At 37.6% G+C, this 25,311-nt stretch overlaps 1 protein-coding gene across 4 annotated transcripts in view; it reads right to left on the bottom strand.

The window, feature by feature from the left end:
• The window catches only part of RYR2 (ryanodine receptor 2), a 434,578-nt gene that overhangs the window by 287,428 nt on the left and 121,839 nt on the right, over positions 1–25,311 (bottom strand). For all 4 annotated transcript variants that reach the window (XM_056344321.1, XM_056344323.1, XM_056344322.1 and 1 more), the window contains exon 3: positions 12,298–12,402. In XM_056344321.1, coding sequence (XP_056200296.1) covers positions 12,298–12,402 — 105 coding nt within the window. The remainder of the gene's footprint in view (positions 1–12,297; positions 12,403–25,311) is intronic.

The following is a 25,311-nucleotide window of genomic DNA, read 5'->3' as shown; positions in this document are numbered from 1 at the left end:
CAACAAGTTCTTTCTTCAAAATGAAGGCTCTGTATTTCACTAAGTAACGTACCTAAAAAAATAGTGACACGTGGCTGAGGAGAGAGAATAACTTCATCTGAAAAATCCTTGGAATAGCCAAAGGATTTATCCATTACTGACATGATTACAATTTGGACAAATGCACAAGTTCTTTTGAAGAAGCAGAGTTATACCCAGTAAACTGCTTATAAGCTAGCAAACAAACACCTGGAAACAGAATTTTACCAAAAGAGCAAACATGCATAAATACCCAGTTAACTAAAATAGTCTGCTGGTAGATGACCTACATATACACTAGGTTATATGAATTTACCACATTAAATAATCACCACTAAAAAAAAAAATGTGAAAAAACACGATTTCCAAATTTGTCCCTTTCCCCTGCTCTTTTCTGTGACTCATCCCAATATTTTTAAATAGAAACTTCTTTCAAGGAAAGTAAGTGTTCTGCATCTTTATCAACAGACCGTTGGCTACCAAAAGCTGCTGCAGGAGTGGAAGCTGTGTGTGCTGCTGTGATTACAAGCACAGTCCATACCACCAGCAGTATCTGCACAAACAAGCGTGAACTACAGAGATCATATACAATAATACAGGCCTTCATAAACCAAATTAATTATATCTAAAGTAGATGACCGCACTCACCCTCACAGAAGTCAGGTTTACCAGTCGCAGCCTGAGTGCCCCCTGTTCGTTTCAAGTTTCTCCGCTTTGCTCTGCCCTTGTCAAAGTACGCTGCTTCCATAACAAGAAGCAAGGAATGAGCTTTTACTACCATCCCATGAAGAAGGAAAACCAAGTCGTATCTATTTATGCACAGAGGGGCTGACAATGACTTGGAGGGCTGTAAGGCAGCTCACAGCTACCCAGCACACCCCGGGGAAGGCTGCAGCCTGGGCAGAAAGTGGAGGCTGCTAGGGAAGGGGAGGACAATCTTCACAGCTCAGCAACTACCCCATGTTTATCAAAAAGCCGTTTATGGATCAACATCAAAGGCCTTACAAAAGCATTGAACGGGGGGATACCACCTCCCCTGACCACTTACCGCGCTGACAGTACTCTAAGAGCACCGGTTTCGATTTTAGTTGGGAAACTAAAAGACAGATAAGTACAAAGAGCTGAGGAAGAATCAAAAAGAGCATACTCCTTTCTTTTAACCTAAACGTATCTGTGTGTGTGAATATACATGTATATTTAACAGGCATGCTTTTGAAGGGGAAGGACTTGATACAGACTGCCTGCAGGAGCTCAGCAGGAGCCTCTACTGCAGCTGAGATGCCGCAAACACTCCAAATGGAGCCTGCTGGCACAGGACCCGCTCCCCATCACAGAGAGAAAAGGCAGCGCAGCAAGCTGGCAGCACAGCACCCCCTCCCAGCCAGGGCTGCCCAGAAGCCCGGTCCCTTGCTGGAACAAGCCCCCTGCCCACAGAGCAGCAGCTCAAACACTCAAACGTGAAATCCAGGTTTAGGAAAGGTTGAGAGTGATCCTGACACACACCGGGGCAAGATCTTGGTTTATAGGTCCCATTGAGTTCTGAGCTCATCCCAACACTGATGCTCTGAGGTGAACTTAGCTGAGATGGATGATCCTGCCATTCAAGAAGGCAAGACAGCACCGCCGTGAAGAGCAGGGTTCAGAGCCTCTGCTGCGCTCAGGTCCCAGCCCAGGCGATGAAATCAGGCACCTGGAGCCCAGAGGCAGAATCTCACCTCTACGAACAGAGCTGCTTGCTGTTCTCAGCCTTTGTTCACTTACACCCTTGGTCCTAAACTGCTTCGTTTCTTTCACTTTCCTTCCCCCCACCCCCAACTTAAGAGTTGTTGCCATCCTCATAAATAAATAAAAAATGGTAACTTTAGTCCTGGAGTAGCATTTATCTCACACTACAGTAGTACTTCAGTACTTAAAATAGACCAACACATTCACCTGGTCGGAAGGCTTGGGTTTTACTATTGTTATTGAAACGAAACATTTGATGATGGCTCTCCAGCACGACCTTCCGCAACCAAAACCCACACCTTCTCAGTGAATCAACATTATCACAGTTGCTGAGGAATGGCTGGGCATCAAAAGAATCATTCTTCCACAGACAAATAGTTGTCAGGTGTGAAATAACACCTGTTCTCACCAGACCTACCATTTTTGCTAAGATATTGCAGATCCACTCGGTGATGTAGCTACTAGGGATTCAGATTTCTTAATGCCACAGGGAGATGCAGTTACATACATGTAGATGTATGCTTATAGTACCTGTCCAGACCCGTTCAGTGATGACCATCAGGAAACCATGCATATTTATCACTGACACTGCTATACTACACAAGCAACACAGAGATGAACCCTGCCCCCATTCTAACTCAATTCCTTCCCATTTCATGTTCAGGACAGGAATCCAGTCTGTTCAATCGCACTCGGTCTCACAATCTTCACTCAGTCTCTTCTTTTAAATGCTACTCTTTTTTTTAAATGGTCTTACCCCTCTGGGGAGGGTATTCACATCCAAACTTTAACAACAGGGAAGTCAATGATGCATATACAGCATCATCAGCATCTAAAGCTAACCCAAGGTCTTGAATCCTCCAAGATAAAGGGAATTAGAAACAAAATTGCATGAAGAAAATCTTGACTGAATTTGAAGATTATCACAGAAGGTGTTGGTATGGTACCTCCTGAAGGATCAGCACACGGAACACACCTTTCAAGGGAAAGAATCCCCTGTTTAATCTTCCAGCTGCAGCTGCTTTGAGGTCCAACAGAGCTGCCAGATCACAGACTACTTTCTTGTTACGCAGTCTTGCAAAACCCATTAACATTTTCCACACTCCCAGCCTCTACAGCACTGCTATGCATTCCCTACACTGATAATATTTTGCACCATCCATCTAAATATTCTTTAAACCTGCTATTATAAGCCACTAAGTTGAGACAAAGGATCCCTCTATTTTTAAAATTTTGCATCCACCTAGCTGAATATTGCAGAAAACTATCCCTATAAGAAGCCATTATAACACAACTGTAGATTTGGAGAATTTCCATATAGATTATGAAACCTTTCCGTAATGTTATAAACAATCTGTTTAAAAATATTGCATAATTATTATTTCCATTCTCAATATAATCGTGTAACTTGGCAAAAAATAAAGTTATAGTTTATTTTATGTCAGGTCTTGGGCTTTACAAATAATACAGATGACAGCTGCATGCACTGCAAAAGAAGAGGAAAACACAATGTTTGAGTATCACGCTATCTAGGCCTCGCCTCAGCTGTGAGATTAATGGAAACTTGCACCTTGTACAGTCAGTAATAGGAGAGCTGCAACAGAAAATAATTTATGTAATCATAAACAATTTATATTTCAAAACACTTTCTATAAGCTACAGTATTGAGGTTTTGCATTTTCAAAAGAATTATGCTGATTTTTACTGAAAAAGTTAACATAATGAAGGCAAACAGTAAGAAGACAGAAAGTAATAAAAGCCATTTATGCGACCTTAATTTCAGTCCATTCCTGTCACTGTCTTATGACACAGCGTTCCACATGTCCGTGACCTTTTCAACATCAACTCTGTCTCATTCAACATGTAAAAGAGTGGTAACTTACTATTATATTTAATCCCAGTGCAGTGTGCAACCATTGTACTGAATACTGATTTTAAAAAACTCTTCTGAAGACATAATGATTAAATCTCGCGAATGTTATGATGTTCGCTACTGCAATGCTAATCCCAAAAATATTAATTAATTTTATTTATTATTTTATTAATATTAATACATTTTCACAATACCCCAGATGACATATCAATACATTTAAAGAATCTTAAGCATGGATCCATTAAAATCAAAGTACACACAAAGCAGGAAGGTCAGCTTAAGATGTCTAGGAACCGATTTCTAACACTATTTTACATTTTATGTGTAGCTTTCATCAGCTGCAGTCCTCAGCACCTGCACAAATCAGTCCCACGGTATGAACACATACAAAACCAGAAAAAAATACAACTAGCAATCACTGCTTAGCTTACTGGTTGTTAACTGCTTGGCTAGACTGACCTGGTTTAAAACTCGATGTGTTAACAGCTTTGGAGAATGATCTAGAACAATTAAGTAAATGAGTGGTTTAAGAGACCATCTTGGCTTTATGTAGGATTGTGTAGCAAAGTTGAAACTCTTCAGCATTCTGGAACAGCATTTGAATGTCAGAATTTGTGAGGTTTTATCTTTTTATCTTTAATTTTGCTTAAATACTATTTAGTACATCATTTCCAACCACCGCAACAAATGAGTTTTGTCTCTCTAAAGACAAATTTAACTGTATAGTTTTCAATTTCTCTGTGCCTGCATTTCAAAAAAAAAAAACAAACAAAACCCAAAACAACCAAATAATAATAAAAAAACCCCCTACAACTCTTCCTGGACTTAAAAGGGAGTCTTTACTGAATGCCACCAGTATGTTGCCATCCTTTATGTTAATTAGTGGTAAGTTATAGATGGCAAAGAGGATAATACCTATGGAATTGACTGGTAAAAAGCAGAGAAACAGACAAGCCCTTTACTTTCTCATCCAAGCTAAAAGTCCCACAGCACACCTTGAGTTCCCTATCCTAATCACTTTGCCAATATTTGCCAGCTGTCCTCATGGCCACTCATCACATCAAAGTGCCAGTTTCAGTGACTTCCACACCTGTCACTTTTGGTCAGTAGCTTTTCGCCCAGGTATTCTGTTTCTTTCCTAGAACCACTAGGGATCTGAACTAATTCTTGTTTTAATCCTTTCTCTAATCCACTTTGGAGTCATGCCAAGCTGTAGTCTCAGGGAAAGGTTAGGTCAGTCTTTACCGTCTCCCCCTCAAACGCATAGCTTTTCCATTCCACTTCATTGGCAGAACTGAATTGGCTCCAGTTCTGTGCTTAAACCCACTGCAACAGTGCCTGAGTGTTCCAAAAACATCATCTTGCATATCATTTTTCTGCTTTCAGGACCAGTGTCCAGCTTCAGATGGGCTTGCAGAACACCCAGAAGTACCAGACAGAAGTCTGCTTCCAGCTCTGAACCTCAGTCTCCCTGAGAAAGGCACAAGTGCAATCAAAGAACAGATCTGAGAAACTCCAGCACACCCATTTAGCATGAAGCCTTCACGCTGCATTTGTTCTAAGTGCTTAAATGTCTTAATTGAGAAAGAAAACGTGAATTAAGATCTTTTGCCTTTTTCTTTTCCTCCCACCCCTCTACCCCATGTAAGACCATCCCTCAGGAGTTGATAGTAGAATTGACAGAGTTTTGCACCTTCATTACCAACCAGGAGGACAGGATAGAGCTTCCAAGCACACAAAATATCCAGGGCACGCAGCAGTAGAAAAGCACAGCTGCTGTGCATATACTGGGGAAAAAAATGCAGAAAACTGCACATAGAAGTGTTCAGTAGACAATATGGCAACTAAGATCAATTTGCAGGAAACTAACAAAGGATTTAACTCTGCATTTCATTTTGCATAAAAGTTAGCAAATTTCAAGAATATTAAGGCAAATGGATGCCATTTTTTTTCTATGTAATGAAGTCTAGGAAGACAAATAGCAAAAAAAAAAGTAATTTCAAGTTGATTCAGAGTTTTTCGGTTGGAAAGTAAAGGACAAATACAGTGTGATTTCCTCAATAAGCACTTAAAATCATCTCAATATCAATGCTAGAGAGCCCTATGCTATCTTGACATATTCTAGTACATAGTATATAGTGTCATTCAAAACACAGAAATTTTAACTGCATATGAATTCACTTTCTTGCTACAGATGACATGCAAAGATATCCTTACTTATTTCAGTAGTACATTTTTTTCTAATAAGCAATCAAAAGGCTGACACTTGATGTAAAAGGACACAGAAGCAACTGAGAGAAATCCATTTGGTTCGATAAAGGGTAAGCAAATTCAGTGCATCTGTCCTACAAGAATCATTAAAACACAATTCCAATAGAAGCACGTTACACTCCAAGTGCGGCTGAGTTTACTAGCAAGCAATTCATGTAGCATGCAGCCTAGCTGTTAGTAGAGGAATTGAACTTTCCACCCACTTTGCTGACAGAATAGCAAAAAAAAAAAAAAAAAAAAAAAAATCCCAACCCCATAGCAATCTCATACACTTCTACATATACCTGAACAAAACCAGCCCATGCACGCACCTCCTGTTGGCAGAACAAAGCACAGGTCAGCAAACAGGAGCTCCAGAAACTCTCACCAGAATAGGCACCTCTTACTCTGCGCTCTCCCAATGAAATGAGATTTTGCCATGGATGGATGGTACAACAGTAAAATTGGGACGGCTTGGCACTCACTCATCTTCTGGTAGCCCAGAGTGAAAAGAATACTTTACCACCACTGACAGAAATAATTAAAGCTGCTGTGAAAGACAGTTTACCAAGAGTTCTCAATCACTCCAATGAAAGCGTGCAATTAACAGCAATACTGTGCATGGGATATAACATCTCTCATCCACACAAAGATGCACATCATACTGGCAGGTGAAAGCATGTCAGGTACCATATGGATTTGTGTGTCAGATATATATATATATATATAGAGAGAGAGAGAGAGAGAGAGAGAGAGACATATGAAAATGTATATCTCGTCTATTCACCAGGCTATGGCACGTAACATACAATCCAGAGTCTTCAAATTTCAATGGCCTTATTTATAGTAATTGTCATAGAGAATTATAAAAGACATCACAAGGCAAAACAGTATGTTGTATATATAATCATAAGACTGCTAGATGTGTTTCAGAAAACCCCAGCACAGGAAGAGCAACCTGAGGAATCACAAACTTACTGGTTTCAAAAGAAAAGCAAGTTTTTGTCCTAGCCAATATAAAAGACAGATGAATTTATACTTTGTTCACTTACATTAAAATGTCCTTTAAATGCCAAGCTAATTTAATTTCCTGTACCTAGTCACTGTATCCAACACTTTTTTTGATCTCTTTGAAGTAATAAATGCATTAGAATAGAATAGGAGTTCAAACTAGCCAATTGTTGTATAAATACAAATAGCAGCAGTGTTTTGAATCCTCAGATTCTCCCTTTAGAAAAAAAACATTTACATTGAAGCATACGGGGAAAAAAAACCAAACCCAACTTCGAAATGTATTTCAAGTAAGAATTAGTAGCAATAGCCTTTATGAAGGTTACCTTAAACTTCATCCTAATTTGCATACCCTCTTGGAAAGTTTTAAATTTAATAATTATTTTTTTAGCAGTGTGTTTGCCTGAGGATGATTTCAAAAAACTTTCAGACAAAACTAAATAATTTGCTCACGCAGCTGAAGAGGCTAAGAAAATAACTGATATTTCTCCATGTCAAATATGTCTGGATACCGTTTCTTTTGGCAGCTCTAGAACTGCCACACAATAGAAAAGCGACTTGGTGAGAATTTTGTAGAATCTGGAAAAGTCATCTGTATGTCATCAACAGAGACTGCAAGTAGGTAAGCTTGCTCAAGTGTATGTATGCTGGCCCTGATTTTGGCCAAGAAATCCAGTAATAACCAGATTTGGTTATTCTGAATTTTCTGAATATTCTGAATATTCAGAATGAATTATTCTGGTGAATCTGGTAATAATCAGATAATAACCATCACCTACTTTGCCTGCTATATATCAAGGCTGAAATCTGCATCCTGGATCAAAAGGTACCAGTCATTGTAAGATCTTTTATGAATCATCAGTATCAGCAGAACACTCAATTGAAAATAATAATTAATGCAATCCCTGGATATACAGGCAGGACAGTAAGTAGGACATAGGGAAATAACTTTCCTTGTCATAAAAGGTGAGACTGGTAATAGCATACTACATACAGGTCTGTTGTCTAACTGTTACAAAATAGATGTTTAAAATGCAAAACTGAAAGAAACTACAATATTATAAATCCCTTCCTCACACCTGAAACCTGGCAACTTCCTTCCCACATACCTGTGGCACCTCTTCTGAGCAAAAGAGCTGCGCAGAAGGTACAACAGGACACAGGCAGTTGATGGTAACGTAAAGCCAGCTTTGCCTTACTTCCCTCTTACACGGATGGAAGGTTAGGTCCCTTTCTCCTGCCCAATACCCATCACATCGGGAAGAACACAATTATCTAGCCCTCTTTCTGATATTGCTTATATTGTCTGGAAATCTTAGAAGTTACTGAATACAAAAGTAGCAATGGATACATGGCCAGGTTTCACTTCCTAAGAAAATGAGGGAAAATTTCCAAGAACTCATACCAAGAACTCATATGATTTTGGCATTTCAGCACTTTCACAAAGGAAAAAGTACTAAAAGTTGCAGCTTCTGAATCTAGTAAAGGAAGATTTGACTAAAAGAAAAAAAAAAAAGACAGAAAGAATAAAAAAAAAGCAAACCCAACCCTGCTCCGAATAATCAGAGTAAAAAGAATAGACGGAATTGTTCCTAAATTTTTCCAGAAAGCTGTAAAGGATTTGCTTCCTCAAGAGCAGTCTGATAAGTTTTAATGAAAAACAAGGCACTGAGCTCCAAAGAGGGCTCACTGGAGAAATTTCATAACCAGGCTAATTGATGACCTGAAGGGTTTTTATGGTCTTAAATGCTGTATAAAAACTTAAGGATTTCCATCTTCACATTTTATCTATTTTTCAAATAACACAAAGTTACACTTAAAACCCAAGTCAAAATAATTACAAAACAATACCTAGGCTGCAGGCCTGTCACGGACAGAGCAGCTGTAATTCTGCTCGTCTAAGAAACCAGAGCTCAGACTCTGGGCACACATGTAATAATAGTCTTCATTTACACGATTATTTACTATTCTCTTTCCACAGAATTCCTCCCTTTTTCTAGTTCTTTTCTGTGAATGAAGTAACAACAAAAGTAGTGGATGCATATAGCACTCATCCCCAGCAAAATCATAAATTTCCTTGTTTAAAATTAAAAGCATAAATAATGCTGCCTGAGCAAACAACATAGGTTGTGGTTTTATTTTTTTAAACCAAGAGCATACAATCAGGCTATGAATTTCAAGGTTTTAATAACCTGCCAGAGTTAAGCACAGTATTTTAAAGGGAAATGATAAAACCTCAGAGAACAAAGTAACTACTCAGTGCTTAGGGCTAGGAGAAACAGAGCACTATACACATTCTTTCTTGTGAAATTTCACTCATTTTCCACTGTCGCCTTTGGTACTAGCTTGTAGCTGATTCAGGAGAGAGAAATAGGTATGCTCAGATAGGTGGAACATTAATCTTGTATGGAAATTCCCATTTTGGGATTCCTGCACGAAAAACGCAGGCCTTTATTGCAGAGGGTAAGCTTCCACATTTAATACATACTAACTGAGAATTAAATTAAGTCTAGTTAGTGCACATAGTTATTCTTTCTTAAGCACAAGGCAAGCTGCTTATTGTTCTGACTCAAGTCAGCAGGAGAGTTTGTTTGCATTACTCAACCATTTCATTACTGCTGACTTACCTGTTATATAATATGAACACCTATTATATAAACAGCATTTGAGAGAATTACACCCCACGAAAAGCAAAGAAGCACAAGCAGACCACTTTTAAACACAGCAGCCTCAATGATTCCTAATGTAATAACAAGTAATTGAGGACCAAAAAGACCTCCCTTTGAAGGATTCTTTCCATTAGAAAACTAAGGTCATATTGGATCCAATTTATAGCAACAATCTCTCAAGAAATTACTACACTGTCTTCTTCTAAATGAAAGAAAACACTGTTATTCTAAATAAAAAACTGAAGCTGCTCCAAGAAGATAACAGAGCTTCAGATGCATGCACAAAATTACCTGTTCTCATAAAACTTGAAGTAAACATATCAGTCATTACATGCAAAAATCACATGTTCTAACAGTTACTTCAAACAAATATGAAACAGCCTATGTAAGTACTTACTCTGCAATAAATACCCATCAATGCAAAGGAAAACTTTATACATTTTTCATAGAAACTACATACGGATACCAAATGTCAGTTCTGTCAATTTTTCAGCAAGTACATATTCAGGCATTTTAGTGCTATTATTCTTGACTTCTAGAGATTTAATAGAAAGAAAAATAATGACACCAACAACAATATGACCTTGCTCACCTACAAGCTACTTTTTTCAGGATTATTCTCTTCTAATATCAATATATCAGTATGCAAGAGACACACAGGCAGATTCATAATGCATTCGCAGAGAAGCCAGACAAAATCTGCAGTAGAAATATATTCATTATTCAGTGAACATCAGTTGCCTGGGTCGGTATAGCTGTAGCTCTGTACCTTCTGCTAACGTTGGCATTTAATAGGTGTTGAGAGCACACTAAACTACTCTGTAAACAGGGTAACCACAGAATAACCCCACTCAGAGACTTTGCTTTATCCTTCTTATGTGCATCTCAGAAGACCTGTACAACTGCCATCCCTTTTCTTTAGGTATGCATATGAATGCCCAGAACTCTGACCTTCATGGTTATGCACAGAAAACATCAATAATTGTTTCCAGGAAATCCCAGATTACCATCAAACATGGTTCTTCCAGCTTTGAATATGTAGGTCCCATCAATGTGCCCTACAAAAGTCTTTGTCTTTCTCAAATCTAGAGCAGAAAATAGTCCAGAACTAGTGCAAATGTTCTGCCTGGGACCTTTACAAATCTCTCTTTAGCCTGCCCTCAGCAGAATCCCCGAGCTCACATTTTTTAACCATTCTGCAGAGAACTTGGTTCTTTATCCCATGTTCTCTGGATGTAATCTCTGTATTAACAGTAAATATTCATTTAACTGTTGGCACCAAGCCTCTGCTAAAGACAGACCAACAGAAAATCTGCCAATTAATGTTATTTTTTTTAAAAAAAAGTTTCAATACTACATGTTAGAAAACAGAATGTTTGTTGGTTTGGTGGGGTTTTTTTATTCACTCTATTCTTCCCTATAGCATTACTTTAAGACACACTCCCCTACACTTTCTTTACTTTCTGCTCCTGCCCACATCTGGTGGGAATAAACAGCATGAAACTGTTGCTCTACTTCACACATATGGCTGTATGCAGTTATCACTGCACATCCTTGGGTTTGGACTGTGATATTTGACATTATGCCTGTATGTGCCTGTTCTTTCAAATTTATTTATTTTTTCCTGTGGATTTGATTGCTTTTGGCATCGGTGTTTACAAACTAAGGGAAGAGAGGTCCCCGTCTAGAAGCATGCATCTGCTTACTCTGGTACCACCTCTTCTCTCAGATGTGCTTTTTATTCTCTTGCTGTTGGAGTTAGTCCTTGGAAGACGCTCACACTGACAGCACACGCTTTGGATCATCCATGGGGCCGCTCCTGGACTTAATTTCCCAAATACCATATTCAATCTCAGTACCTGGCATTTTATGGGACTGACTACTCTATGCTACTTTAAAGTTTGCTTTTTCAAGGCATCCCCAGAAATAGCAGAGGCATGCTTCTCTCCTGCCAGCTTTCTTGAGTGATAGACTTATACAGATAAAAGAGAAGTAGGGGTTAACCGTAATTCCTGGGCCTGTGGTCACTCTTCCTTACTTACAGTTTACAGGATTTGAGCTTGAGCGTGGCATTCAAATTAACCCTACAGGTTGTATAACGAATGCTCAACTACATCATAACACATCGAATTAATTACACAGCAGAGAACATTAATTACACTACTATGATTTATTAGTAAATACTTACTTGCTAGTCAAACAATTAACATTATTTCTATATCCTTTATCTTCCAGACTGCAAAAATGTGTTAGTTTCCATATTTCTTGTCCACCGAGACTCAATAACATTCTATTTCCAGCTCTAATGATGAGTTATAAGACATTTTAGCTCAGGCCACACAGCAATTTAATTATTTCCAGAGAAAAACAGCACACATCCAAGTCATTTCAAGTCTACTTGACAGTCTCACTTGATACAGTCAGAAATCCTGAAGCTTAGCTGTTCTGAAGAAGTGATTGAGCTTTATATTTCACATTATGAGATCTCAAATTAAAACATTCTCGTAGCTCTATGCTGACCTGCAGCACATTGAAATTGTTGTGAATTTACAACTCTAGCAAGTTTAAGTGAAAGCTGCAAATGTTTAGAATTTCTCAATAATCAGACCATTCCTGTAGCAAAGGAGGAAAATTAAACATAAGGAATTCATGATGCTTAAGCTTCTGCCAGTCATGAAATCTGTGGAACAGTGGCAAAAAAACCTGTTACATTTTGCAAGATGAATAAGAAGCAAACAATTAATAACTTACCCCTTCTGCCTTTTCTTCTGTGTTCGCCAGCATTTCCTGGAGGGCCCGCACTGACAGAGACTGCTCCAGCACAAAGGTGCAGATGGACAAATCAGGTGGAACATTCTAGGTGAAAAAAAAAACCCCAGGAGATCATATTATTAACAGATTTGCTGAATACCACTTCCCAGTGCTGCTATTTTCCCTCCCTTTCCATGAATCTGAACTATCTACTATAGCCTTGAGGCTCTGAACACCAGCCACATACTGGGTTGCAAGATTCAGGCTTGGCCAGCAAGTGAGGGGGAGTGATTCCTCCCCACCGCTCAGCTCTCGCAAGCGGGCACCTGGGGCACTGGGTCCCACTGGCAATAAAAGAAAGAAACCAATACACTGCATCAGGTTCATCAGGGGACCACCATGGCTGTCGGGGATGGTGCACTCACCCTGTGCGGCGTGGGGGGCTGAGCTCCATCAGCCTAGATAGAGGAGAGAGAGGAGAGGGGGGTCTTATGGCTCTCTCTACAAATCGAGTGGTGATTACAGGGAAAATGGAAGCAGACTCTTCTTGGAGGTGCTCCTTGAAAGGAACAGTATCGGCAAGACGAGTAGTACCAAAGAAAATTACAATTAGATACTAGGGAGAAAAATTCAGCCTGGGAGTGGAAAGCACTGTTAGAGGTGGCTGGGCAAAGCATTGAAATCTGCTTGGACATTAGCATACGGAACAAGTGTCTTAGATATTATCATCAGGCTGGAAACAAAATTCAGACTTTAGGCTACTGGTAGTAGCCAGACCTCATCCTTTATGATGGTCTCCAGGTCAGGATGACTTTTCTGTAGCGGACACATTAGACACTGAATATCAAGGACAAGCCAGTAGCTTCTCAGCCTTGAAGCAGTATACTTCACCGTATTCTAAGAGGGATAAAATTAAAGAGTCATATAAAAATAAATATTGAACTTGTGATGATTGAGGAAAAAAAAATAAATCATTGAGCTATTGCGAAGCTAATTTTCCAGACTATCATAGAAATCCATAATAAAATTGAAACAGGTTTCTAACAGCAATGTCTAAGTTACAAAGTAGCAAAGTAAAATTGGGTTTTATGTGGGGATCTTTTCTTCTGTTAATAGAATATAGAACTCCTACACACCTTTTCTTGCCTACAGAAATTCCTTCATGTTCCTTCTTTTTCTTTTCGTGTGAGTTGCATATTTTAGTTTAGCAATACTTTTACTGACTATTGGAAATCAGGATTTTACACCATGAATGTTTTCACTACTGAAGCTGTAAAACTGCACATTTATTCAAACTACGTTGAATTTAAAGAGGCCTCTTCCAAGGCCTCAAACATTAAATTGTAAAAGGTAGTTGCAAAGCCATTTCACTCCCTCTTTTTCTAAGGTTTCAAAAGTTAGTTTACTCAGAACACTTCACACTCTTAATAGCTTATTAAATTGCTGTTCATCACTCCTAATTACAGTAATTCAAGTCTGTTTATTAACTATTGGATATTTCATTACCTACCTCTATTTATATTTCAATAAACTTAATGTAAAGTGGTATTTAAAATTAAAGTTTTAACCAGATCAAAAAGCATTAAATAGCATCCTCTTTTGCATGGGATTTTAACTGGCTCATGCAATGACACTTAGGCTTGAAATATTTTTAAGCCAACACTTTTAGAATCAGGCTTCTATTTATTTGGCAGGGTTCTCGTTACCATTTTTATTTTGTAGTTACTCCGACACTACAACAGGCCTTTTCACTAGTATTAGGCCAACAGACAACTAATTAGATTCTCTTCAAAATGTCCTTGTAATGTAAGTACTATCATAAGCCCTTTTACAGAGCAGGAAAGGGAGCACTCCAAGCTCGCAGGTTGCAAGGTGGTGTTGCTGCAATTTTCCGTTCAGGAAAGCCTCACAGAAATGAATTGCCTGACGGTCCAGCTCGCCTCAGTTCTCCCCAGTGAAGACTGATGGACAAACAAGCAACTGAACAAAACAGCAAAAGGTGCTCCTTACAGTGTGCTCAGAAATGAGCCAAGGTTACATTTTCTATGTATGCTTGGTTATAAACAAACATACATATGCAGTCTCCATAACAATGTTCCTATTGTTAGTACTGTTATTTAAAGCAAGATTTTTGCTGGCAGAATCTGTCACACATACAATTTTGTGACCCATCAAATGCTGTTTTCTTTTTACTACTATACCTACATTACAGGTTATACACTCTACAATACGGAAAACCCTGCATCATTTCACACAGTGATCAAGCCAACGTAACCAGGACACTCCTCCTTCATCAATTCAATTCTTCTTTACGTTCAAGACAGCCATGAGCATTTTCTTCCCTCCCCATTAACACTGAGGAATGAAGTCCCAATGAACACTTTGTAGCTATTCTGCTAGCAGGTCAGTAAGGCACACTGAGCAGCTAGAGAGTAATAAAGGAGAACTGCATGAGAACATCTTGCTTTAATTAAGTGAAAGAGGCACCTTCTTCTTACAGTCTAGCAACATGTTATGACCAGGTTCTTTTCACTTGAGACAAGAGTGAGAGCACATTACCCTTCCTCACGTCTGCTATACGGGTACTTAGGCGCTGGGTGGCCCTCGGGGAGCACCGCCTGTCCCCTAAGAGCTGACAGAAGATGCATCCACCGATGCTTGCAGTGAGCGTGTGAATCAGACTCTTCCTCTCTGGCAGTTTCTCACCCAAATCTGCTCTAGCGAAGATCCAACAGGCATTGCTGCATACAGTGTGCAACAGTCATGGCATGGACATACACGGGACAGATGCAGAACTGCCAGTATATTTAGTTCAGACGGTTACAGCTCTGCTCACCCCTCTACAGTCCATTTGAATGTTGATGCTTTTAGAGCTCTGTATTTAGAAGACGAGGCTTCAGGCTGGCATACAGACAGATTGAAGGTTCCTGTTCTGAATAGCCCCCTCCAAAAAATAACAACTCCAGGTAATTTTTAAAACCTCACTGAAATATGCTGAAAATTTATTCACTATGCACCTTCCATCTCTTCAAAGCATAAACTTAAAACGAGGAAGGAAAAACATAGTCCTCTGATTATCTATCTTATCTCTCATATTACTTCACATACAGATGGAGGAAGGAATATAAAAAATAAAGGTATTCTGTGTTACATAGCTGCCTAACATTCCCTATCAGAAGATATCTCCATACAAATTATATTGTGGGGTTTAGTTTCCAGTCTGGAAAATGCATATTCTAGGGGCTGATCTAAGAAAATCTGTACCAATCAGTTAGCAATACCAGGATTTTTTGATGACAGGTCAAACGTGTAGGCAGATATTTCAGTGATTGCTTTGCTAGACTGTGAATACACTATTAAAAAGTAAATAATTTTAAAGAAAATATTTTGTTCCATGTTTAATGCCACCCACCAACGAACTTTTAACTAAACACCAAAACAACCTGTAACTAGCTGGAAATTTTCACCAGTTTAAGGGTAATAATAAATCTTTAATTTGAGAACAGAATGCAATTTATACCCCCCAAAAATGATCAGTGCTCAAAAGCAGATGTCTCAGTAGACATAAACAACCATATTGTTAATTGTCAGCCTGCTTTTCCACCAATTTTTATTGTATTCATCTTTGCTGCAGTAACTTTCTAAATGAAGGCAAAGAAAAATAGTTCATATTTCAAAAGGCTTTTTCTGTTTTTGTGACAGAATGTGTAATGAGGTCCTTGGACAGTCCAGGGAATCTGTATCACTTATATTTAACCCAAAAAGATCAGTGGAAAATTCTGATGAACAACAGCAGCATCCAAAACAATTTATTTTCAATTTATGTTGGACACATTTGCAAAATCAGTTATATTTTAATGCTTAACATAAAATATACCCAATGGTGTAAAAAGTAACAATTCCAATATTTCTCAGAGCTTAAAACATTACTGACTCTCTCTGCTAGTTCTTGTTTACAATATTTGTCTTGTTGTCAATTATTTGTCTAGACAATCTAATCAGTCATAATTACAACCTAACATTAAGTAGCTTGATAAAATTAGGTTATTACATAAATTAACTAGAAATTGTATATTAAATTTCAAAAGAAAATACAGTACCGCTAGGAGAAAAGTAGTAAATTACTATTAACTTTTTCTATTGAGCCTTCACCCTTGTTTATAATAGCCCAGTCAGCAAAATTAGACAAAATAACATAATTCTCATCTGCAATTTTTAAAACATATCTATTGCTGGATTATATAGAAAATATGTGAATGCTTTATTCTTCCTGCCGTTTTAAACTATATTTATTGTGTAGTAGTATTTCTGTAGTAATATCTGCACAGTAAATTATGCTTTACTCTGTGGGAGGCAGATTTGCAAATTAGATAATCATACCCTTTATTAAAAAGGTGTTTTGGGTAAAGCATTTGAGATGCTATTTTAAAAGATCTCTAGCTGTAGTCCAACCCACAACTGAATCACGGATACTGGATGTATTCATTACAAGCTATTCCAGTTTTTAGTGAATTATTATTTGCATATTCCAGTGTGATGACAATGAAAGCAAGAGGCCGAGATACAAAACTCAGTCCCACTGCCTTACTCTGATGATTACACAGTGTTAAAAAGTCGCCATAACCTGCTCACATAATATGATGCATATAATCTTGTGAATGTAAACTGAACTTCTGCCTCTCATAAATACTGGTACAAGACTGAAAAGTAGTAAATCGCATCAGCAAACACAATTCTGTCTCTAAGAATAAGCAGCTTTACCTCAGCTTTATTTCTCTTCCTAGTTATTTGCAAGCTTCCTAGTTGTTTTCCTAGGCTCACGGTTATTTTTATTCCTCTTTAAATGAATTCCCAATTAAATGGGCTTGCAGGTATTTCATCTCTAAATCTATACTAAATATTCACACATCAGTGCCTAAAAAAAACCTCCTCCTAAGCAGCCTGATTTACAAAGCATCCAGAGTCAGCATCATTGCCAAGAAATGAGATGTAGGGTGTTCATAACTTTTTTAAAACTAGTACACTTATTAGATGCCTAACTTTGAGATTCCAAGTAGGAGGATTCAGAAAATTAATTTTAGTACCGAGTTTAAGCAAAAGATCTGTAGGCCTGTTTGTGGGAGTAGCCTGAAAGAAACTGAACCCACCATCTATTTTGAAGTTATATTTAAATTTATATATCTCAGTCTTTTTGGCAGTCCTTTCTACTTAAATGAGATTCTGTCTGGTGACAGTGATGAAACACACTCAATATTACCGAGCACAAACATTCATTTCTAGGACTTTACACAGAAAGCACAGCTTTCCGCATTTTCAAACTTGTGATTGAAAAGATGGACCCAGTACAAAAACACACGGCTCCGATGGCAAGACCCATCAGCTAAATAGGACGAACCATATTCACCAAATCCCAAAAAAGGAAAAGAGAGAATGAATTATGAATCTTCTGGTTTTGGTTCTAGAAGACAGGACCTTTCGATAACAGTGTCAAGGTCCTGCATGTTTAACATTAGCAGAAACCGTGAAGGTTGCCTGACCACCTCCTACAAAAAGCTCGTTCTCAGTTGCTTGTGACTATTTTAGCCTGAAACCATCACTTTTTGTACAAGGCATTTATAGGATATTCCATCTGAAATCTCTGCTTTTGATGGAAACGACTAAGTTTTCAACATTCAAAACCCTTTATGTTACTCTATCAAAAAACTGTAACACCCTCAAGTTTTTGGAAGAGCAATTTGACAAGGGAGTGAGTGGCCTTTTGTCACAAGTATGCTTTTCACTTTTTCTAGGAAAAAAAATGAAAATCTAGTCAAGCTCTACTTCCTGAAAAATGTCATTTTCCACATAGTGAAAAGTTTCTTGTCAACAATTGAAAGCTCTAAAGCTTCCTTCTTCACAGGACAGCTGTTTCAGGGGTTAAAACTGAAAAACTCACAGGAATACTGGGAGGATAAAACCAGAATAGGGCCTGGAATAAATAAAAAAAAAAAAAACCAAAAAAAAAACACCAAGGGAAAAAGAGACCAACGCAGGGAAATACAGTTACTGGTGGAATGGAGGTCAGACCCAAGTACACTGCAATCGATTAATTTTCAAAACCTAGGACACAAGACAACTCCAAGTCCTCAGTGGTTCTTTTGAATCATGTTGGTTGCCTATGCCACTGCATGCTGATCACCTCTATTATACCATATCTTGTTAATCTCACCTAAACAACTGATGGACTTTTTTAAAAAAGATTCTCTTCTTGTGGCCTCATAAAGAAAGCTTCCCTCTTTTATTCACATTTCTGAGTGCAGAATTCTCTCATAAATGAACTACTAGGTTTGGCAAACACCGCAGTGAAAAGAACTCTTGATACACTGAGCATACTTTCTGTTGGTATATCAAAGATAAAGACTCATTTATCTTGAAGTCTATGTCTTATCACAAGGAGTTATTACTACTTTTTATCTCCATATGAGTTAGCACAACAGTTAGGACCAAAATCCTTCCCTACTCTTATTTTCAGATAGTGAATGTCAGCTGATGGTCACAGTGCAACAGTTCATTGGCAAAGAAAAATGCATTAACTGAAACAAGCTGTACACACTGACAGTATAACAACGTTCAGAAGGAAACTGCTTCTTGGGTTTTTTCCCCCCCTCTCACAATCTCCTTTAGAAATCCAAAAGAAACCAATTTCTGCTTAGGCTGTTGTTACATAAGTACAATTCTATTATTTTCCTTCATGCTTGCAAACAGCGTCAAAATTTTATGTTACAATTTTTCAATTTTTGCTCTTTGGAAACAACTTTGATCTTGAGAGCTGTGGAGGGCCATGAGGCTATTATTAACAGAACAGACGGTCTTAACTGCTTGGAAGATGTAATTCTTGGTATGATGTTTACTTTCTTTAAAGATTTAGGGCCTCATACATTCCATCTCTAAAGAGGATAAGTAAGGAGGTGTTTTCCTCTCATCCCCCATCTCTCCCCTCTCGTCTCCTTTCTAATCATACATAAGTCCAACATTACTGAGAGCTATTTCTCTTTTTTATCCATTCTCTGAAAATTTAAAACTCTTAGCAACAGATAGAAGTGATGTTGTGTAAGAATTCACCCAAAGACATTTCAGCCTCGATGGATAAACCAGGTCAATCAACCCAACAGCCATTATAAATGATGCTGCTGTAGCCAGAAGCTTAGATGACAATTGCTAATAGTACATCACCCTAATGCAATGTAAATGTGTTAATTTTTAAGGTAATTAGGAAAATTCCATGCTAATTAATAAAATTTCAAAATCTCATAGGATCAACAGTGCTACAAAAGTTCTAGGCACACATCCAAATTAACAAAACTGTTTTTGTTTAATTTCATGCTGATCCTGCAAATTCTACTTTATTATGCTAATCTTATGTGTATTATTCAAAACTTTACAGTTCCCATTTACTCTCAGAGATTATGCCGTATTTGCAGCTACTGCAACAAGTAATGGAAGAATCTAGAATATTATCAGTTGGGAAGTTACTATTGCTTTAGAACCTGGAGGGAAGCAGCTACCCTTTGATTTTTGCATCACCAGAAAGATGATCTTTATAAAAATACTATTTTTCCCCTTTCTGAAAAGCATAGCAGACACCCTCCAGGAAAATCTTCCTGATCTCTGACCAGGTTTACTATAAAACATGCACATTACAACAATCGTCTTTCCAAGTAGGAATCCTATAATCTTTCAGGATCAGACAAGTAGGGCAACTGTGCACATCTTTTGTGGCTGTAATATCTGACATGGGCTGACCAGCCTCAATAGAAATCTTACCTTCACATAACAACCAAAAGGACATTATTTGCAGAGATTTTCTTAATGTTAAATTTATCCTATAGCTGAAATCTTCACAATGGAATTGTCACGTGCAAAAATGAAACCCCAAAAAGATAAATACTAACCCCTCCAGAATACCCTACACCAACTCTAATGAGAAATTCATTCACTTCACAGTGAACATGAAACAATGTGCCTAAGAGAAGCAAAACCTGCTTATTTATCTCATACGCTATCAACTACAAAATGTAACAACAGACACTAAATTTTAATCTCTCAGGATTTTATTGTAAGTTTTCAACCATTATGCTTTCCATTTTATGCTGCTGAAATCAATCAACCTGTATAACCACGAAAATTGGTGCCTATCAAATATTGCTGGAATAAGGGACTGGAAATTTATGCTCTGAGTCACCTCTGACTTGTCCTTAAGCAAAGGAAAGGAGATGCATCATCAGCTCTCTCCTGGGCAACACAGTTTAAAAGTAGCAAAGCATACACAGCTATCAAAATCGTCTGTGGCAAGATGCAGCAACACACTTAAGCACTTACAGTACTAAACTGAGTATTAACAGTCAATATTTTCTTTACACATACGCAAAATAAATCACTTTTTATAACTAAAATGAATAATGCATGCATTCTGTTTTGAGTCAATACTCATTCATGTGCTTAACTCAATTAAAAAAAAAATATTCAAAACAAATGAAACGCAAATGCCCACAGAATTTTCAGTCTATCCCACCAGTGTTACAGAAGCTAGACGTGCTTTATTCAAATTTAGGTGTGCCAGCCCCTTCTGGCTGGCAAAAAATTAATAAATTATAAAGCCACTTTTTGAAGATGCGGTATGATATACTATTTATTTCTTTAATTCATTTAGTCCCTCTTGTTATACATATGTCCTTTAAAGGTAATATTGTCCATTCTGGCTCAGGCTGGATGTAATGTTCCCCAGATTATTTTGATCTGATTTACTTGATTTAAACTATTATTAGAAATTATATAATTATTTTAAAAGGTATAAACATTCACCTCTGTAATATAAACAAAACAGAATGATATATTGAAAGTTGTTCACTGAAAAAAAAATATAAAACCTTTAATCATCTGATTCTTGTAGTCTCCAGCAGATATTTAGGTCAGGGACAGAAGGACAGATAGGACTGTCTGCCAGGAAATTCTTCATAGATTTAGGGATATGTACTGTCAGAGTTTCACTGCTCATAAAAAGTGTGATAATGCTTTCCAGCATAAATACTTATTTTAAAAAAATATCTCACCGTGTATTCTCAGAACTTGTGGTTTGTCTGTAAATATATGTGTAAATATATAAAGCTCCTATTTGACTGTGAATGACACTGCATTTGGGAAGACAGTGCATGATGTATACAGTAAACACTTATTTTATGTACCTTTATTAGCTACAAAATCAAAAAGCTTGGAAGACCAATTAGTGATTATTTGCTCAGCTTCTTAAAGATTCAAATTTTGTCCCTTTTTAGTCTAAGGTACCAAAATATTGTTACTAAGCTGTTAAGCAAACAACTGCTGCTTTAAAGGGCTTTCTGTAACTTATCATTCAGCAACATACCAGCACAAAAAGCTGCCACGAAGTACCATCTAGACAGAAATGCCCACACACATTTCCCAGCAAACAACCCACCTGCCTCAGAAGTGAATTATGAAAGAGGTAGTAAAGCAAGAGGCTTAATAATTCAGAGGCAGTAAAGACAGTCTCAAGGACCTGGCAAACTATGTGGATTTTTACTCTTTTCCTGCTATTCTTGAATCCACATTCAAGGAGGGAGTATAACATGAAGTTTACAGATATCACCCCCTACGTGCAACTACTGCATTCATTTAGATCATTCACCCACCTGGAATTTCCTCCTTTACTGTATTCAAGTTCTTCCTTTACAGAATTGTTCATTTTGACATCATGTAAGATTAACTACAGTATTAAGATCTTTACAGATACCTATTATGCACAACCATGTAACATTTTCTAGATGGTTTTTATTTTATTTTACCAATATCTCAATTTTCACCTTACCAAGCAAAGATGTTCCACTACTCTTCTAAAGTTCATGTCTACGCTGGGGATTTAACATAACCTTTTAAATGCCATTGTTTGGTATTGCTTGATTTTCTAATACAAAAAAAAACAAAAAACAAAAAAACAAAAAACAACCCCCCCCCAAAAAACAACAAACAACACCACGTTCTTGCAAGTTTTCCAAAATAACCAGAACTCTTCTAAATTAATTCCAAGGAATCCACACTTTCTATAGAATAAAACCATCCTCGTGAGAATTATATGGACAGTTATGTGTACATGAAAATAAGAGCTGTAATGGAAACTATAAATACAGTTAACCTCCATGATAAATAAGCTGGAAGCATACACAATAGGAAAGAATTCTTTTACCATTTTGAGTTTATAAAATGAGGTTTTTATAGCCATTAATCTGTACACATACTTGCAACTGTATCAGCCAAAAGAGGTCAAATTAATTGTTCGTGTACTACTGACCAAATCACATATCAAAGATGGCACTCCAAATATATTAAGCTTTATTCTTACAAGAGCTAAACACACTAAGCATGTTTCTTATTTTAAGTAAGACTTCATTGCAATTGTACTTTATTTCTACAGACTTTGTTGTATTGCCTAATAACTTAATGTATATACAAATCAGAGGAAAAAATCTGTATTAGCTGGACTTTCCAATTCATTGAATAATGGACATTCGAATGGTTTCTTGGCAAGTCTGTTCATATTGCGCTGAGTGGAATATTGGCTTGCTTTCTAGGGCCTCTGCCCAACCTTCTCATGCAAGTCCTGTGCTGTGCCTGTTTCCTTTTCTCTCACGGTACTCCAAATGTCACAGAACTTTGGCATTTTCCTTCAGACAGAAATAACTTGTCCCTGCTGCGTCTTTTAGTGATCAATACATACCTTGGCCATTTTAAGCATCCTAATCTAAACTAATTCATCCTATATTATCTAAAACCACTTGAGTGATGGCTGTTACTGATTTTGACTCACATTTTCCTTGATCGTTGCCTTATCACCAGCTGCAAACATTGTACTGTGCAACTAGAACTCATCAATACTCAGAGAAACACAAAGAAAACCTGAAATTCCTAACTCCCTGTTACATTTAAATGTGGGACAGAGGTAAAGTTTGCAAGATTGTTAAGGAAAGACTATCAGTCTTTTGAAATCAGCCAAGTAACAGTAGTTTCCTATGCTTTTTTAAAAGGTGTGCTAAAACTTCATTCTCATGGCAAGGCAATGTTTTTGAGGATGATATATTTGTATTTATCAAGAAAAGAGTACAAATACCTGGAAGATGAAACAGGCTTTCCACCCCTAAGCATATTCCTTATACGTCTTTATGTATCCAGTAAGGAGAGGGAAAACTTCTAAGAGAGTTAACACTCAAAACCATCGATTAGTATGATTCACGGGGACTCACTATATTTACATCGCTTTCTATAAGACAAGAAAAACTATCTCACACTGAATTCAGCTGAACATCAGCTTCAACACCCCTTCCAGCTCACACAACTCCCCAACTGGAAGACTGAAGGCAGGGCCAAAGCAGACTGCACACAATCACTGCTTTACAAGATCCTTGCTCTGAGGCACAGAGAACTGTAAAACTCATTTTGGCTTATAGATGGTATTTGAAAAGGCCAAGCCAAAAAAGGCAGAGAGGAAAGACATCTTAAGCTAGTGATCATACTGTGGGAAAACACAGTATTATTCCCATCCTCCAGCTATTAGAGACATGTTGGTTTTCGTAAGAAAAAACAGACTGGAACTGTCAGTGTGGTTCATAGCTCATGTATTGACTACATGTCCATCACTCGTATCTACAGATTTTCAAACAAACAGCAAACTTTCAGCAATTATTTGAAAATAATTGAACACCCAGGAAAAGCAGGCTGAACTCTGACCTTCTGCATATATGCATACTCTTTAAGAACATAATCTCTTTTTTAATGATCCAGCCTCTGTGTTATAATGCATAACAAAGCAACTGTTCTTTTGCTTGTGAAACCAGAAAAAGTTATGCTTGCATTTGCACATAGCAATGCCTCTGCCAGCATTAGGAAAGTTAAAAAGCAACTTGCATTTGGGTTTCAAGCACAAGGACACAAAACTTACACTTTCAACCTCCAAACGATTTCCACTTGCCCAATTCCCCCCTTCCAATTCCAACTGTTTATAAACTAACACCCTCAATTTAATGTTGAAAATAATCTTGTTATGATAGCAAGTTACAGCATTCCCTCTGCTGTTAAAAAAGCATGCACATTCTTCCTCATTTTTCACGTGCAAGTAACCAGGAGAAAAAGCCTAGAATCTTCAAAATCACCAGCCAAAAGATAAAAGTTTCAAAAAGCCTTAAGAAACAAATTAACAGGAAAATTCTTTGGTGTTTTTTTGATTTGTTTTGTTTCTGATATAATTGATATTACCTACCTCAAAGAAACACATAGATTCACTTACAATAGGCCACACTTCATCCTAATCTCTGAGAGCCCATTGGGCTGGGATTACACACAGGACTCTGCTGACCCAGATTTAGCTCAACAGTGCTTAAAAAATACTGAGTAGGAAGTAGCAATACCATGACTTCAAGGGCTGAGCAGGGATACATACTTAATTTGAAACTGCTACATTAAGACAAACGTTTGCCTAAAGGGCTTAAAAGAATCATTTGCACTTTCATGTATTCTTAGCTTGCAACACACAGATTTATCAGTCTGTTTTTTTCAGGTTTTCAGATGCACAAACTACTTATCAGCCTAATTAAAATTCAAACGACTGCTTTGTAACTACTGAGCATGTACTAATGAAGTACATTCCGCTATAAACCCATCACAGGAAATATTTAAAATGCTGAGCTCTAGAGGATTTAGCAGAATATGCCATTGTGTAACCTTGTGATGTTCAGTTACTCAGGGTAATGCAGCAGGCCCGAAGCCGCCAGGGCTGTGCTTGCACTGATCAGCTATCAGCTGTAACTTTCATCACACGCGAGTGCACAGTAAGAACTCTCACCTCAAAATACTCTGGCTTTGCTCTATGTATCACTTTGTTCACTGTTCAAGGACTTTCTTCTGGTATTTTAGTATAGGTTAGTCTATTTGGTGAAGGCAAATAATCTGTTTCCAGTCTTAACACCTAGT

Source organism: Falco biarmicus, chromosome 6, assembly GCF_023638135.1.
Source record: "Falco biarmicus isolate bFalBia1 chromosome 6, bFalBia1.pri, whole genome shotgun sequence".
NCBI classification, from domain to species: domain Eukaryota; kingdom Metazoa; phylum Chordata; class Aves; order Falconiformes; family Falconidae; genus Falco; species Falco biarmicus.
The sequence above is the reverse complement of the archived record's forward strand: the minus strand, read 5'-3'. Positions and strand labels throughout refer to the sequence as shown.